General features: G+C 50.8%; 4 protein-coding genes across 4 annotated transcripts; 1 reads left to right on the top strand and 3 right to left on the bottom strand.

Moving 5' to 3' along the window:
* Positions 1 to 1,603: 1,603 nt before the first annotated feature.
* Positions 1,604 to 7,169, bottom strand: PFICI_00808 (uncharacterized protein; the record flags this gene model as incomplete). The annotated part of the gene is made up of 2 exons (XM_007829389.1): positions 1,604 to 1,738; positions 1,794 to 7,169. The coding sequence occupies 2 exons, from the start codon at positions 7,167 to 7,169 to the stop codon at positions 1,604 to 1,606; spliced, it is 5,511 nt and encodes a 1,836-aa protein (XP_007827580.1).
* A 666-nt stretch (positions 7,170 to 7,835) lies between these two features.
* Positions 7,836 to 9,686, top strand: PFICI_00807 (uncharacterized protein; the record flags this gene model as incomplete). Its single annotated transcript, XM_007829388.1, has 1 exon — positions 7,836 to 9,686. One exon carries the CDS (start codon positions 7,836 to 7,838, stop codon positions 9,684 to 9,686), a length of 1,851 nt encoding a protein of 616 aa, XP_007827579.1.
* A 503-nt stretch (positions 9,687 to 10,189) lies between these two features.
* Positions 10,190 to 11,830, bottom strand: PFICI_00806 (uncharacterized protein; the record flags this gene model as incomplete). Its single annotated transcript, XM_007829387.1, has 3 exons — positions 10,190 to 11,089; positions 11,151 to 11,646; positions 11,706 to 11,830. The coding sequence occupies 3 exons, from the start codon at positions 11,828 to 11,830 to the stop codon at positions 10,190 to 10,192; spliced, it is 1,521 nt and encodes a 506-aa protein (XP_007827578.1).
* A 465-nt stretch (positions 11,831 to 12,295) lies between these two features.
* PFICI_00805 (uncharacterized protein) lies at positions 12,296 to 14,318 on the bottom strand (the record flags this gene model as incomplete). The annotated part of the gene is made up of 2 exons (XM_007829386.1): positions 12,296 to 12,755; positions 12,811 to 14,318. The coding sequence occupies 2 exons, from the start codon at positions 14,316 to 14,318 to the stop codon at positions 12,296 to 12,298; spliced, it is 1,968 nt and encodes a 655-aa protein (XP_007827577.1).
* Between the last annotated feature and the right edge of the window lie 621 nt (positions 14,319 to 14,939).

The following is a 14,939-nucleotide window of genomic DNA, read 5'->3' as shown; positions in this document are numbered from 1 at the left end:
CTGAATACGAGTATTGAAGCTAAAAAGACACAAGCCGTCTAGAAGCGCCAGAGATATTCAGTCCACCGACGGCATTCACATCACAAGTTCGAGGGCCCAAGTTGACTAGAACCCGCTGTGCCATTTGTCCTCGGACAGGGGTTGTCTTGCGAGCTATCTCTGCCCTGCAGAGTTCACGATCCCGAACCAGGGCCATCGCGAGATCCCAAGGTGACATCGGCTGTAATACGGAATATCGTGTACGACCTATGCCGGCCAATGAATCCGACAACATGGGAGGCCAAGACCAGGGGTTCAAGGGCCTGCTGCACCGTATCGGTCAGGCCGCGATAGATTGCAGCAATCTGAGGATTCGGCCCTTGCATTCAAAGCATGCGCGCTCGTGCAGCTGTGAGGTTGGGCTTGGCAACCCACATGTTCCAGCTCGACTCTGCTTTCTGTTTTCTTTCCTATACAGAGTAGTATATAGCTTTCAACTTTGCTGTACAACTCATTCAGAGTCTGGACCTGTATAGCTTTTCGAGCTATTGAAATTCCTTGACTGCAGCTGACATGAGAACGGCTACAGCTCATCGCGCAAATACAGGACGACTTTTCTGTTACTTACCGAGTTGCGCGGTTATACCATGTTGAATTTGGCACTGCAGACTGCAATGACTTGGTGTGGACGGGATCATTCTGGAAATCTGAAAGAAGGGCATCACGCTCGCTTTTACTCGATTTGTTGACAGGGAGCGCCCAAAGACTTGTGTGGGAATTTTCCGGCATCGTCAACGTGCTCGTCGCTGTGTCGAAACAGAAAGCGTCGATAGTGGATCAGAAAAGTGCTCAGGTTGGCGTGGCGATGCAGACACACGTTGCCGTACCACAGCCATTCATTCAGCTTGTTCTCATGAGAGCTGAGAATTCTTGTTCTGGACATGGATAAGAAAAAAAATACACGCATTCAAGACCCCCATGTTGACCAAGCTAGGCTTTTTACATTCTACGCAAAGGCACAAAGATGGAGTCTAGCTCCCTCGGAAGCTTCTCCTGCCCTAACGATCCCGGCTGGGTCTAACCGCAGACGATAAACAAGTCCGTCGCGCTATCAACGGATAATCCGCTTCCATTCCACTCTATAGTCTTTTTGGGCGGAAGCTACGGATAAGCGTACTGCCTATTTTTGACCTCATCTCATATCATGTGGTAAACGTGCAAGGCTGAAATGCATCCAGTCCTCCAGGGTTTAGTAGACAGCTCTTGTGCAGTGCTCTAATGAAAATCAGGTCATCTCCTGGATGAGAGGCTGCTGAAAAGTTCCGAAAACGGCACATCACCAGCTCTATTGAATCGCCTCTCCCATCTAGCCCTTTAGCTGAGTGCAATTGATCTCTTGGGAGGTCAAGAGCGGCCGCTGACCACTGTGACTCGGCCCTTCTGCGTGGGCCTTGCACTGGGCAGCCACGATTGACGCTCGGTGATTTCACTTGCTTTGAGGGGGAAAATAAAGGTCAATTGAATATTGTTTGATTACTATTCGTAGCGCTCTCCACGTTATCATGTGTTCAAATCGTTCAGGTTGTTGTAAAAATGGTGTCCCCGGTCAGGCTGATCGCTGGGATCATGACAGAGGCTGAATGACCAGGAGCTCGTCTTGCGCTTGCACAATGCGCCCTTCTTGGACACTCACCCTAGCGCAAACTCCCTCGATAGGGCTGGACACCTCAATCTCCATCTTGCTACATTCCAAGTACACCTATGATGAGCAAGTTAGTGCTGAACTCCACCAGACGCAAATGGCATGAACTTACCAGAGCCTCTCCCTTCTTGACCTTTTGCCCCTCGACAACAGCTATCCTCCAGCATCGGCCTGGCATAGGTGCTCGAACAGAGTCTCCAACAATCTCCATGCTTCCATTGTCAAGCGACCGTGTGAGTCCGCTATCATATGGTTTGATCAGCTCTTCCATGAACGGTGAGTTGTCCCGGTGTTCAGCACGCTTTGCTTCCCACTCTGCTATCTCAGACTTGTTCTCTTCGAGCCAAGATTTGTATGCCACCAGATCAAGCGTACCATCAGAGATCTTGATGAGCTCAGATGATGACTTTGTATCGATGTCGGACTCTGTAACAGGGTGGAAAGTGATCCGGTCGAATATTTGGAAGATCCACGCATTGTTTGTGTCGGTCCCCGCTCCTCTGTTCCCTTCATGAACCGGTGTTGAACTCCAGATATCTGTTGTTCGACCCACAAGCTGATAACCTCCCGGTGAATTCATAGCATATATGCACATGTACTGTCCACCGATGCCTACCGAGCCTCTAGGTGTGAATGACCGAGAAGGGTTGTACTTTGTGCCAAACAAACGCTGCCGAGGATCTAGTGGGATTGCACACGGGGAGCCCAGATAGACATCACCAAGACCGAGAACGAGGAAGGTAGACTGCTGAAGGACATCTTGCAGATCGTCGATGCCATTCAGCTGTTCCAAAAATTTGATATTACTGGGCAACCACGGAGCTTGCGATCGAATTGTCGCACTGTACCTGTCGAGGGCTGCTCGGGTAACGCTGTCGTCAAAGGCAAGCGGCAACGAAACGATGCGAGACGGAACTTTTAGCGGCACCTCTCTAGATGTCAGGGATTTGACCAGGCGTTGAAAGATCAAGCCCGGGTCAGCCTGAGAGGTGTATGTAACATGCAAGGTTCGGACACCAGGTGTCAATTCTCGGACATCGGGAATAGGGTCAACACGATGCTGCTGTATCAATGTCAGACTTCGAGCGCTTTGCCAAATGTCGAATCCATCATTCTCTTGACCGAATTCCAATAATATGCCACGATCGCCGGCTTGTTTAGCGACGATTTTAGTACCATTGTCATCAACTTCTCCAATCATGGTAGAGTAGAATTCAGCAGCTTGCTGGCCATGCTCAGAGGGATTCGAAAATGGGTCTGAGAACTCAAAAGAGTTTAGTGACTGCAAGAGAGACATTTCCAGCTCATGAGCGCGTTTGAGGTTGATTGGTTGAAGCTTGATCTTGTCTCCAGGTCGGACTTGGCCCAACTTCCACAATTCCGCAGCAGCAACGACGCAGAAAACAGCAAATCCTCCTAGACTGGGGCCATCGACTGTCAACACAATGGCCTCATCGCCAGTGAAGCTGACACTTCCAATGGAATAAGGCGCGTCATGTATGTTGGAAGGATGTAAACCCGCTGAGCCGCCATTCTGGCGCGCCCAGCTTGGCCGCACACCCTGGAGGCGAATGCCTAGACGATTGCTATTGTAATGAACGTCCCATTCATTGTCAAATAGTGCATCGATCCCTTCTTGATTGAAAATATCCGGGGCGCCATGTGGACCAGGAATGACTCCTATCGTCCACTTAGCATTGGGCTGAGATGGGATTGGTAGAGGGACGGCCGACTGCAAAGTCCTAGACTCGCTTTTGTGCCCATTGGTGTTCAGGTGGATCACATCAGCCGCTGCCAGTTTCCGTCCCTTGTGGCCACCCAGCTGTGCGAGATCAAACGTGGACCGACTTCCCATCACTAGTGGAACATCAATGCCACCAGCGACTGCGATATAGATACGGTATCCAGTCTCGATTTCCTTGCAATGGATATGTTGTCCGGCACTAACGCAAAGTGCTTGATACATCTTGACCGGAAGATCGTCAATAAAGACCTCGCATTGACCTCCCGTCACAGCGATGACGGTGTCGCAGTGGAATTTGAGCGAGGGACCTCTGAGTGTGCATTCGAAAGCGGCAGCATGGTCATCGTTGGATACTAGTCGATTGGCAAGTCTGAAGGAGAGGTCATCCATTGGACCGGAAGGCGGCACTCCAATGTCCCAAAACCCTACCCTACCGGGGAAATCTTGGATCGCCAGGCTGCCACCGGGTTGGAGAATTGTCAAGCTATCTGTCACAAATTGAAAGGTGTCAAGGATTGTTGTGGTGTATGAACCGGTGCGAAACATTTCTGAGCTGATGATCTGGCGAAGGTATTTGAGGTTGCTCTGAACACCGTCAATCCTGGTCTCTGCAAGTCCACGAGCCATGATCTCCAATGCTTCTTGGCGGTCCTTACCAAAGGTGATTAGCTTGGCCAGCATGGGGTCATATGACGTGGAAACTTCAGTCCCTTTCTCAATCCAAGTGTCTACCCGCAGCCACTCGGGGAACTTGACATTTGTGATGAGCCCGTGGCAAGGTTGGAATGACTGAACTGGATCTTCAGCATAGACTCTGACCTCGATTGAAGCGCCGGATGATTCCACTTCATTGTGCTTCTGGTGGAACAATGCTGCGAAATCCTGAGCTGCAATGTTAATCATACACTGAACAAGGTCGAGGCCCGTCACTGACTCAGTCACTGGGTGCTCAACCTGCAGACGCGTGTTCACTTCAAGGAAGAAGAACTCCTGTGAGTCGACATCATAGATGAACTCCACAGTACCGACATTCCGATATTTCACTGATGAAGCGAGTTTGATTGCGGATTGCCGTATTTGAGAGCGAATTGCGGCTGGTATCATTGAAGCAGGTGATTCTTCTACCACCTTCTGGTGACGTCGCTGAAGGGAGCAGTCTCGCTCGCCAGCTGCGAGAACACGACCGGTGCCGTCTCCGAGAATCTGAACCTCGACATGGCGAGCGTTTCGGATGAAACGTTCCAAAAAGACACCGTCATCGGCAAAATTTGCACTGGCAAGTCGCTTGACACCATCAAAAGCTTCTCTCAGCTCTTCAACGTCATTGCATTGACGCAGTCCGATGCCACCACCGCCGGCAGTGCTCTTGAGCATCAAGGGAAAGCCAACACGATGAGCCTCAGAAAGTGCCTTTTCTAGCTCGGCGATCAACTCTGGGCTACCCGGAACGGTGGGAACGCCAGCTTGTTGAGCAATTGCACGGGCACGATGCTTCAAACCCAAGTCGGACATTTGATCTGGCGTCGGCCCAACCCACACGATGCCGTGCTCCTCGACCCTGCGAGCAAAATCGGCATTCTCGCTCAAGAAACCATAACCAGGAATGATTGCATCCACCTTTTCGCTCTTTGCCAGCTGCAAGATCTTGTCAGCGTTGAGGTAGGTGTCTATGACTGAAGTGCCCTCAAGGCGTAGCGCAACATCAGCGTCGCGGACATGAGGGCATGCAGCATCCGCATCCGAATAGATGGTGACTGCTTTAATGCCCATCTGGCGAAGAGTCTTGAGGATGCGCAGTGCTATCTCGCCGCGATTGGCTATTAGCACGCTCTTGATCCGGCGGGCGGTTGCTTTGGGCGGCAGAATGTGAGGACTAGAATCTTGAATGCTCCTGTTGTATGCTCTCCAACCACCAAAATGAGTAATATCCAAAGCGCTCTGCAGAGCAGAGTACTCGCAGACAAATCCTTTTACCCAAGTACCATCTGCCAGTTGGATAGTTCCAATACCAAGGGGGAAAGGAATGGTCTCCATGAAGCCAGCAAAGTTCTCTCGTGGCAGACTCCATACCTCGACTTCGACCTTTTCGCCCACCTCGCCCGTGAGTGCTTGACGTAATCCTGGCTTTCTTGGTTCAGAGTTTGACAGAGCAAACAAGCGATACGTGGACGAGGTTGAAGTGAGTTGCTCAAAGACCGCGCCACGGGAAACCAGGTCCTTGTTCAGTGGAAAGCCGCGCAAGTGTGCGCCCACTACAGCAACTCTAATTCTATCAAGACGAGGGGAGTCTGCTAATGGAGCATTGGCCTCGTGTCCTGGATTCGCCACTGCCAAGTGCTGGGTTGACCCGAGACGGTGGCTCGTGCCGGAGACCAACTGGCGAGCCCAAGCAAGGAGAGCTGTTTCTTGCCATGAATTCGCAATGAGAGTAACACCAAAAGGCAATCCATCTCCACGAAAGCCAGCTGGTACTGAAAATGCAGACCAGTCCAGAAAGTTCACGAAGTTTGTGTAAGTCCCCAGCTTTGAGTTTTCGCCAATGGGATCCTTTACGAGAGCTGCCATGGTTGGAAACAGAGGAGTAGTGGGCACAAGAAGGCCGTCAAAGTTCTTGAAGGTACTTTGAACCTGCCGTGTGAGTTCCTGGCGTTTGTACTCCGCCAAAAATGTGTCAACAGCAGAGAAATTCTTTGCACCAAGCACAATGGTGCGCACTGTCGGATCCATTTCACTGCCTGATTCAATGAACTCATGGATGGCCGCAAAGCGCTCTGCAACCCAAGGGCCCTCGTATAGCAGTTTGGCGAGGGCAAATAGATCAGCAAAACTGACGGGAACCAGTTTCCAGCCAAGGCCGGTGCATCGTTTGAGTGCCGAAGCGTAGGCATCGGCCTGTTCATCGTCTCCATACCACGCTGGGTCGTTACAAACGGCAAAAGTTGGGGTCTTTGTAGGAGATGCGCAGGAATTCTCGCCGAGACCGCTCGCTGTCAGCTGAGATGGCCGTGCTCTCGAATACGCGTCTTCTTCGTCAAAGCCCTCCGCAATGTGTAAAATTGTCTCTGCATCATCGACAGTGAGTGCAAATATTGAGACACAATCAAGTGAACGGCAGGCAGGGACCACGCCTTTAGTGCTCAGAGCTCCGCGTGTTGGCTTGAGTCCGTAGATATTGTTCAATCCGGCTGGAACACGGCCCGATCCAGCAGTATCAGTGCCAAGGCTGAACGGCACCACAGCGCGAGCTACACTGACAGCGCTTCCAGAGCTTGAACCACCGCTGACGTAGCTGGGATCAAACGAGTTGGGCACAGCGCCATAGGGAGAACGAGTGCCGACCAATCCAGTGGCAAATTGATCCAGGTTGGTTTTTCCAATGAGAATAGCACCAGCAGCCTTGAGCCTTTTTACCACGGTCGCGTCCTCGGTAGCTGCCGTTGGGTTGAAGGAAGGACAGGCAGCTGTGCTGCGGAATGTTGCAGCATCAATATTGTCCTTGACGGCGAACGGGACACCATACAGCGGAAGGTTGTCCGATGATAGAGCATGCCACTGATGTGCAATCTGTTTATCTGTCGCAAGGGATATCCACACACGCGATTGCTCATTGTGCGCTCTTTGATGGGCCACAAGAGACTGGAGTCTGGCCAGACCATTGCCTGCAACCTGTGCTGCCCTCCATTCCGATATGGTCACGGGGAACTCGCCATCCATCGCCTGGGCTTCTGACAGGCCCAGTTGCATCTTGGTGTGTGATGCTGCGAGGGCCGAGTGAATATGTGGTGGCGATGAAGAGATTCGACAAATATAGAAACGTCGAAATCAGTCTTTAATTTCCGCACGACGATCCGAGCTTTGATCTCGAGGATGGGAGGGAGAGCGGAAGACTTTTGAGATAGAATTGTTATTCTTGAATTCAGTTGTATCAGTGAGCTCCAAGTAAGCAGACTGGTGCTATTAAAATACTACAAAAGCAGTCATGCTCATGATTCTTCAGCTCGAGTGAAGTTTTCATCTAACAAAACTTGCACTGCAATGTGACAAATAATGCAGCAAAAATTTTATTAAGATAAAATCTACCGATTGAAAGACAGTCAAATGCGTTGGTACTGAATGCCGGCGGGCATCAAGACGCCCACCTGCTTTGTCGATTCCTCCATCCATGGTGGTGAGGTAAGTGAGTGGTTGTATGTGTTGAAGGAGGAAAATGTGGTTGAAGACTGAGATGCCCGTCGGGTAAAGCGGTGATTGGCTCTTGCCAGAGCTATTAGCTTCGCCGGCGGGACCGCGGCTGCACAGCACTTGAGCGCCAATTGCTTTTGACCCGGCGGCTTTCTCCCCTCCCCCCGCGACGCGAGTACTGGAACGGATCGTGTCGAAATTGGCATCTCGCTGCTGCTTTCACAAGTCATGGCCCCACGAGCTCGCTCTTCAGCAGCATGCGATACGTGCAGATTGCGCAAAACCAAGTGTGTTTTACGGCCCGGCGAGGAGCGCTGCATTCTCTGCGCGTTCCATGAGCTAGAATGTGTATTCGACCCGGACGGCCCCCGCCGCAAACGACAGCGCCGACGGCGTAGCACACAGGATGGGGCTGGACTAGTGGAGCAGCAGCAGGATACCTCGCATACAGGCACAGGTCAACATGTTCAGCAAAGACGACACCACCAAGAAACGCTTGCCGAGCCGGCGGCTTCGTCAAGGGAGACATATGTTGACTTGTCATCACCCGAGAGCAGCCGAGATCGAATCAGCACCCCTCCCGCTGCAGCGTACCCCAGCATTCTCAACGAAACCCTCGGCCTCGATCCCGCGAACCATGCTGAATATGTCGGCCCGAGCGACTATAGAGACCCTCTCTTACTCGATTTAAGGCTGAACACCGAGAATAGCTCAAGTTTTGTCCGTCGAACGGACAATCGTACTCTTTTCATTGTCCACTCCGATGAAGCAGCCGCCTCTGATGCCAGGAGAATCGCCGACGTGGACGCCATTGAGGCTGTTGTTCACCCCCACGGCCCGAATCTAGTCAACTTGTACTTCCGCTTTGTACACCCAAGTTTTCCTATACTCCACAAAGATGTTTTCATTGCCAAACATCGCGTGTCATACCGCTACTTTACACCATCACTGCTTGCTGCGGTGTATTTGCTGTCCATAGAATGGCGATTACATGATAGTGTGCTGGCCAGCAGCGACATTCGTACTGGACCAGATGTCACTGCCCTTGAACAGCTCGCTGATGCCGCAATTCAAGAAGATATGCGGACGCCGAAACTAAGTACCCTGGAAGCGGGCTTATTGCTTTTGCAAAGACACAAGTTACAACTTGTCGAGCGGCCAGTAGCTTCGATATGGAGGTTGCACTCTCAAATTGTTGCCATTTCTCACGAGCTTGGTCTCCATGCCGACTGTAGCTCTTGGTCAACCCCCGACTGGGAAGTTGGGCTACGGCGAAGAATTGCCTGGGCGTTATACATGCAGGATCGCTGGATCTCGTTTGTGCACGGCCGGCCGGCGCTCCTCCATGACGATGACTGGGATGTCCAGCCCTGTTCTTCATCAGACTTTCCAGAATATCATGACAAGCCGGATGACTCGTCAATAGGTACTATAGCGGCTCCAACCGGTTGGCGACTTTTTCTCCGCCAAATCGAATTATCTCAGATTCTGTGTGAAATCTATCGTATTTATTATGCAACATCGGCAACCAGGCGAAACGGCTCTCTCGATCAGATGGGCGTCCGCGCCGCGGTAGATCTTGCAAAACCCATCATTGCCCGGCTTTCTCAATGGAAATCGGCCCTGTCGCCAGATCTGGCCTTTACTGCATCGAAACCACGTACACTCTGTGCAAGCGCATCTCTTCATCTCGCATACCACACTGTTGTCATTGCAATGTATCGAGCCCTTGTGCGGATACTCACACCAGATACACCAGAATCGTTGTATACAGCCGTCCGTAGCGCTGCTAGGGACAAATTACAAGCTGCCGTGCAGCTGCTGGGTTCCATGCAGCCGGAACATACATCGGCGTTCTGGGGTAGTGTTGCTTCTTACCAGGTGGCTATGATAGGAGCCTTTGCCGGACTCTTGTGGGCCACGGCAGAGACTAGTGAGGAAATAGCCTGGTGCGCCGCTCGCATAGATGATCTGAAGTGGGCGTTGAGAGTCAGAGGTGCAGCTGCGCCTTTTGCTAGAGAGGCATTGCAATTGCTAGAGCATGAGACAAGCGGTCTCAACGCTTTAAAGGCCACTTGAGCCATAGAGGCAGTCATGAATAAAAGAAATGCTAAAGTAGTCACGTAGAGCGATGGCTACTAGTTGATGTAATGTATTGATTACATGTAATGGTCATGTCTTGTGGCAATGTGTACTTCTTGCTACCCCAACTTTGCAGCTTCGCTTGTTGTCAGGGCTGACTTACGGCTAGGGTTGGGGCATTTTGGTGTGGGGTCCGGGCTTTTGTATTAGACACGAGAGCTAAGACAAGTACAAAATATAGGCCCGCTGGATTCGGCCCGGCCCGAGCCCCTATCGTAAGGAAGCCAGGTCCCGTCCACGGTTATACGTATACCCCTTTATTATAGTCACAAGAAGGTCTCAAAACCAAGGTCAGCAATTTTCCTGCTGAGGAGATTGAGGGAGTGAATGGAAGAAAAACAACAAGAAACAGTCCCCGAACTGTACCTCACTTTTTCTTCGTGTTGACTCTCTATGTATACTTGCATCCACTATTTTGTACACGATATGATTAAAGATGTCTAGAGCTGATATTTGACCTGTGGGGTCTCTCCATTGTGGGCTAAAACAACCTCTCCCTTCTCATCCACCAGCTCACCAACAAAAGTCTGCTTTGCCAGTTGACGGTTTTTGGCCCAGTAATACACAATCATCAAGGATACAACCACAATACTCCCCGCATATATGCACATGATCTTGAGGAACCCCTTTTCATAGTACGGTGCATCGCTCTGCACAAAAATATTCTGCCCAGCAAGTCCACCCAGATTAGAGCCAGCCACGGCCAGAGCCATGCCGAGACAGCGCACTTGGGGGTCGGCGGTATTAACGCTAAACCATGCATCATTCAGACCTTGAGATACCGCCGTCCCAGCCGCAAAGACGGTCAAGATGGCGTACTTGAGCCAAGTGTCGGTGTTGCGCACGAGCGAATACTGTATCCCGGAAAAGACTAGGCTGTAGATGCCGCAGAGCAGACACAGGGGGCCCCGTATCGCTGTCTTGTCGCTGATCCACGAAACCACAATGGCATAGATGCAAACGCCAAAATTGTGTACGGCAGCCAGCTCGCTGGCTATAATGGCATCGAACCCAAAATTCTTGATAATTGTGGGCATGTATGTTCCAATGCCGCCCTTTGGTGTCAAGGAGATGAGGTTGATGGCCGAGTGGCCCCAGATGGCGGGATTAGTGAGTAGGATCTGACTAGCACGCTTGACTCCGATGCTTTCCAAGGATATCTTTTTCCGTGGATCATCGAGAATAACTCTGGAACGGATGATGCGATTATCTTCCTCGGTGAACAGATTTAGGCATTTGAGACCACATAGAGGTGCAGTATTGGTAGTTGTCGAGGGCATAAAGAAGATGAACCAAAGCCCCACAATCAGAGTAAACAGACCATTGAGTAGAAAGAGCCACTTGTTGCTGTCAGCAATCACTCGGGGCATACATATATATATACATGTAAGATTGTCTTACCTGCCATTGCTTCAGACCAGTTGACTGTGGAATCTTGAATATACCGCCGGCAATCAGGCCTCCAACCCCAGCCGAGAAGTAGTTGCCAATGTATACAAGCGTGACTCGCATGGCCATCTCGCCACGGGTATAAAAGCTGGCGAGAATGGTCAGGGCTGCCGCAAGATAGCCCGCCTCACACATGCCCAGCAAGAATCGCGTGGCATAAAACCCCGCAAGGTTTCGTATGGCCGTTTGCGCCGTGGCGACGGTCCCCCAGGCGAAGATCTGAATGACGAGCCACTTGGCGGCCCCGATCCGGGACAAGACCATGTTGAACGGTATCTCGAAAATGACAATGCCCGCTAGCATCAGTTGGTTTCCATAATTGACTTGGTCGGTGCCGATACCAATGTCCCTAGTGAAGCTTGTCGTGATGGCGTAGGCAATGTTGCCCTTGTCCAGCTGGAGTGCAAAAAGGCCCAACATGAGAGATGGAAGTACGAGGTAGTCGAGCCTAGTTGATGCAGAGCACTTAGCCAAGATACGAAAGGAATTTTTCATCACGTAACTCACTTTCTCCGAACTCTTCGTTCAGTCTGAAGAGACCAGTCCCTTACCAGACCCGCCTCTGCATTTGCTGGTGTCTCATCCATGTCCCTGGCTGATTCCTCGACAGTAGACTTTCTAGGTATGGTCATCATGGCCGCTCTAGCAAATCTATGAGAAGACGATTGCTATTGCTCTGAGAGAATGACTCCGGCATCAAGGTGTCACTGAATTGTGTGTAGAACGGGGTAGGTTGTAGAGATACACAGCTTAGCAAGGCAATAGTCGGATTATACACGAAAACTGTACAAGCTTCCCCACAAACCATGACCATACTCCGATGTTCCGCTATTTCGGCGTCTTGCGGACCACTGCCCCGATCGCCGAAAATTGAAATGACAACACCAAGGTCAAGTATGGCGCAATCACAGTCAAAAGACCGCTAGTACAACTATCAGGTCGTTTCTTCAGCAGTCACTATTTTCATGCTGGTGATATCTGCGGCCATGTCAGTACCTTCTGGTTTATCAAATTGATTTTCTCCCAACTTGCAGCATGTGGATAGTCTCCATTGTCTCATTATTTATATTTCGTCGTTTTCACAAACGAATTGTCATCTACAAATTGAACTCGCTCAGTGGATCTTGGGGGCTCATTCCATCCCATATTGTAACATCTAGAGAGCCCACATCTAGCATGTTGTCGCCAATTATGGACCAGTCTGGTACTGAGGTGGCTTGAGGGGTAGAAGTAGTTCCGTTACAGTAGCTTGGATACGATTGAGACGGAAACTCAAACCCTTTGCCTTCAATCGTGCCAGCTAGCTGGTCAAAAATGGCCTGCACTAATGGCTGGCTGCTGCAAGACTGCACCTCAATGTCCAGCGCACTCGAAACGGCTGCAGACTCGACTTGTGCTACATGCTCGGTCACGGCTTCTATTATTGTCTCGAGAACTTCGCAGTACTTATCCACGGCACTGTTTCGCGCTGCTGCTGCAAAAAGTGCAGAAGAACAGACGCGCATTTCGTTAGCTCGCGCTGGCGTCCAAAGGCCTGGGTTCTTGAAGATGATATAGCTGTGAACTATGAGCGGTGGACACACAGGTGAGCGTTATATATATATATACTTACCATATGGTCACTCCAGCAGTGAAGACAGTATTGACCATGGTGAAAGAGTACCCAAGGCGTCGCTCGAGCCTTTGCCGCTTGAATGATTTACACACACCTCCTGCTGCTTGCAGACAAGCTGTTTTCATATCGTCACAAAGTATTTGAGTGGACAAGAATGGCTCCGTCATCTTCATAGCAGCAGTTTCTATATGCAGTCGTAGGAATTCGCGGTCGAGCTCGTCGCAATCCGAAATCGAAGCCTCTAGCTGCCGTATTTTCCCAAGCAGAGATATGGCATATTCCTGGGCTGCGTAAGACAGGTTTGTCCCATGAAGACGACCATAAGCCTGAGAATTGATTCGTGACAGGCGAACAATAGCAATAAAGACCCGAAGATCCAATGGTCGAGATGCGCCATATTCAAGATGAGTACCGCTCTCACTATCAAGAAATGTAGAAAATGCACCTGGTGCAGGAAGCTCCACGTCAATATCAAGATCTGACAGGCTAACTGGCCTCTTGAGGTGCCAGGCCACACTCCTCTCAATGACGTAGACGGACCAGAATAGCCTTCGACGCAAGTCTGCCTCCTCCGAAGGAAGGGTCTGATAATGCTGGTTTCGGTGCATTCCAGCATCGATTGCAGTGCGCATGGCGAGACCAGTCGAGTACCATATATCCGAGGTGAATGACGAGCGCAGCTTGTACATGATATGCCACAGTAGTCGCTCAGTCATCTCGATAGCGTTCTTGTTATCCAGATATCCCTCAGTTTCTAATGCTCTGGAAATGTAAGTTTCGGGCTGTAAAGGATGTGACGAGCCCGTCAGTTGTTGTACTCGCGCACCAATTGCACAAGCCATGTGCAATCGAAAAGAGTGCATCGGTTTTGTGTTTTCGGTAAACGGGGATTCAACTCCATGTTGCAAAGTCTCTAAAATGCCGAGATAGTCACAAAACGGTAGCCGACGATGCAAGTTCTCTAGGAACGTGGTCAACAGTTGCCTCTCGTTGACGGCACTCTTGCCAATGCCGTCATCAAGACAAGACCCGCGCGAAGGCACTTCATTAGGCCATGAGGGTTGTAGCGCGCTGTTCACTGCAAAATGCGTGGCTATCGTCGAAATGCCGGAAGATAGTGCTTCAGGAGTCTGAGCAGGGTCATAAAGTCCTCCGCATGGCTGAGGATGTTGCACTCTCCACCTCTGAGGGTTCGCGTTACTGTCTGAGGAGGCTGATGGAGATGGTCGGCCATCGATTGGTTCAATCGAAAAGTGCCTCTGCCTGTTGTCCCCTTCATCCGCATTTAACTCTGGTACTTGGCTGTGAATATCCTCAATCTTTTTGATCAGCTCCTCCTTTGATAACGCAGACAAGCGGCGCATGAGCGGCGTTGAGTCCCGACTGCATGGAATGTTTGCCGTCCGGCAATTGGCACATGCGGGATAGCCAACGCATCTTTGCTTCCTCCGATGACACCGTGCGCAGGCCTTGAGCGTCGCCCGTCGAGGCCTTGGGGAGCTCATGATGATTACAATGAGACGACAAAAAGGAGTGGTGGAGATCTCTTATCCAACATCAAGGTGCCTAGCGACTCGTGGACATTGCCAAAGTGTCGTCGGCAGCTAGACTATGGAGCTGGAATTGCACAATCAGAGCTACAAGCACGTCATCTTGAGGGTTCCGCACAAGTGCCCAGAAGAGGGAAAAGTGTTCCCAGCTTGGCCAGCGCGAGCTGTCCGAGTGCGGGGAGACGGACATGGAATCTGCGGTTCTGATTGGCCATGACTATTCGTTTCGTCGGATTGGATTCGATGCCGGTCATTCGTATAGTATTGCGCGCAAAAGTCAAATGGCCGTGATTTGCGAATTATTGTCATGTGCTGCTTGGCCAGATGCCCCCCTGTTGTTCGACTGAAGGTACAAGCTAGGAACATTCAACTGCTGCTGTCCCCTGCCAATAGGCAATCACGAAGCAAAATGCCCGGAGTGGCGGGATAGCTATTATTCGAGATAATTGATTCATTCCTGGATATCAGATATTTGTGATGGTGGAGGTTGAGAAATGGATAGGACAGTTTCAAGCTGCCGCCAAAATGGCCCCTCTTCCTTAACGACGCTGCTACTATAAAGTACCCCGTAAACTT

The sequence above is a fragment of the Pestalotiopsis fici genome (genome assembly GCF_000516985.1).
Source record: "Pestalotiopsis fici W106-1 unplaced genomic scaffold PFICI_Scf_1, whole genome shotgun sequence".
Taxonomy (NCBI): domain Eukaryota; kingdom Fungi; phylum Ascomycota; class Sordariomycetes; order Amphisphaeriales; family Sporocadaceae; genus Pestalotiopsis; species Pestalotiopsis fici.
This window is presented reverse-complemented; position numbering and strand designations above follow the sequence as displayed.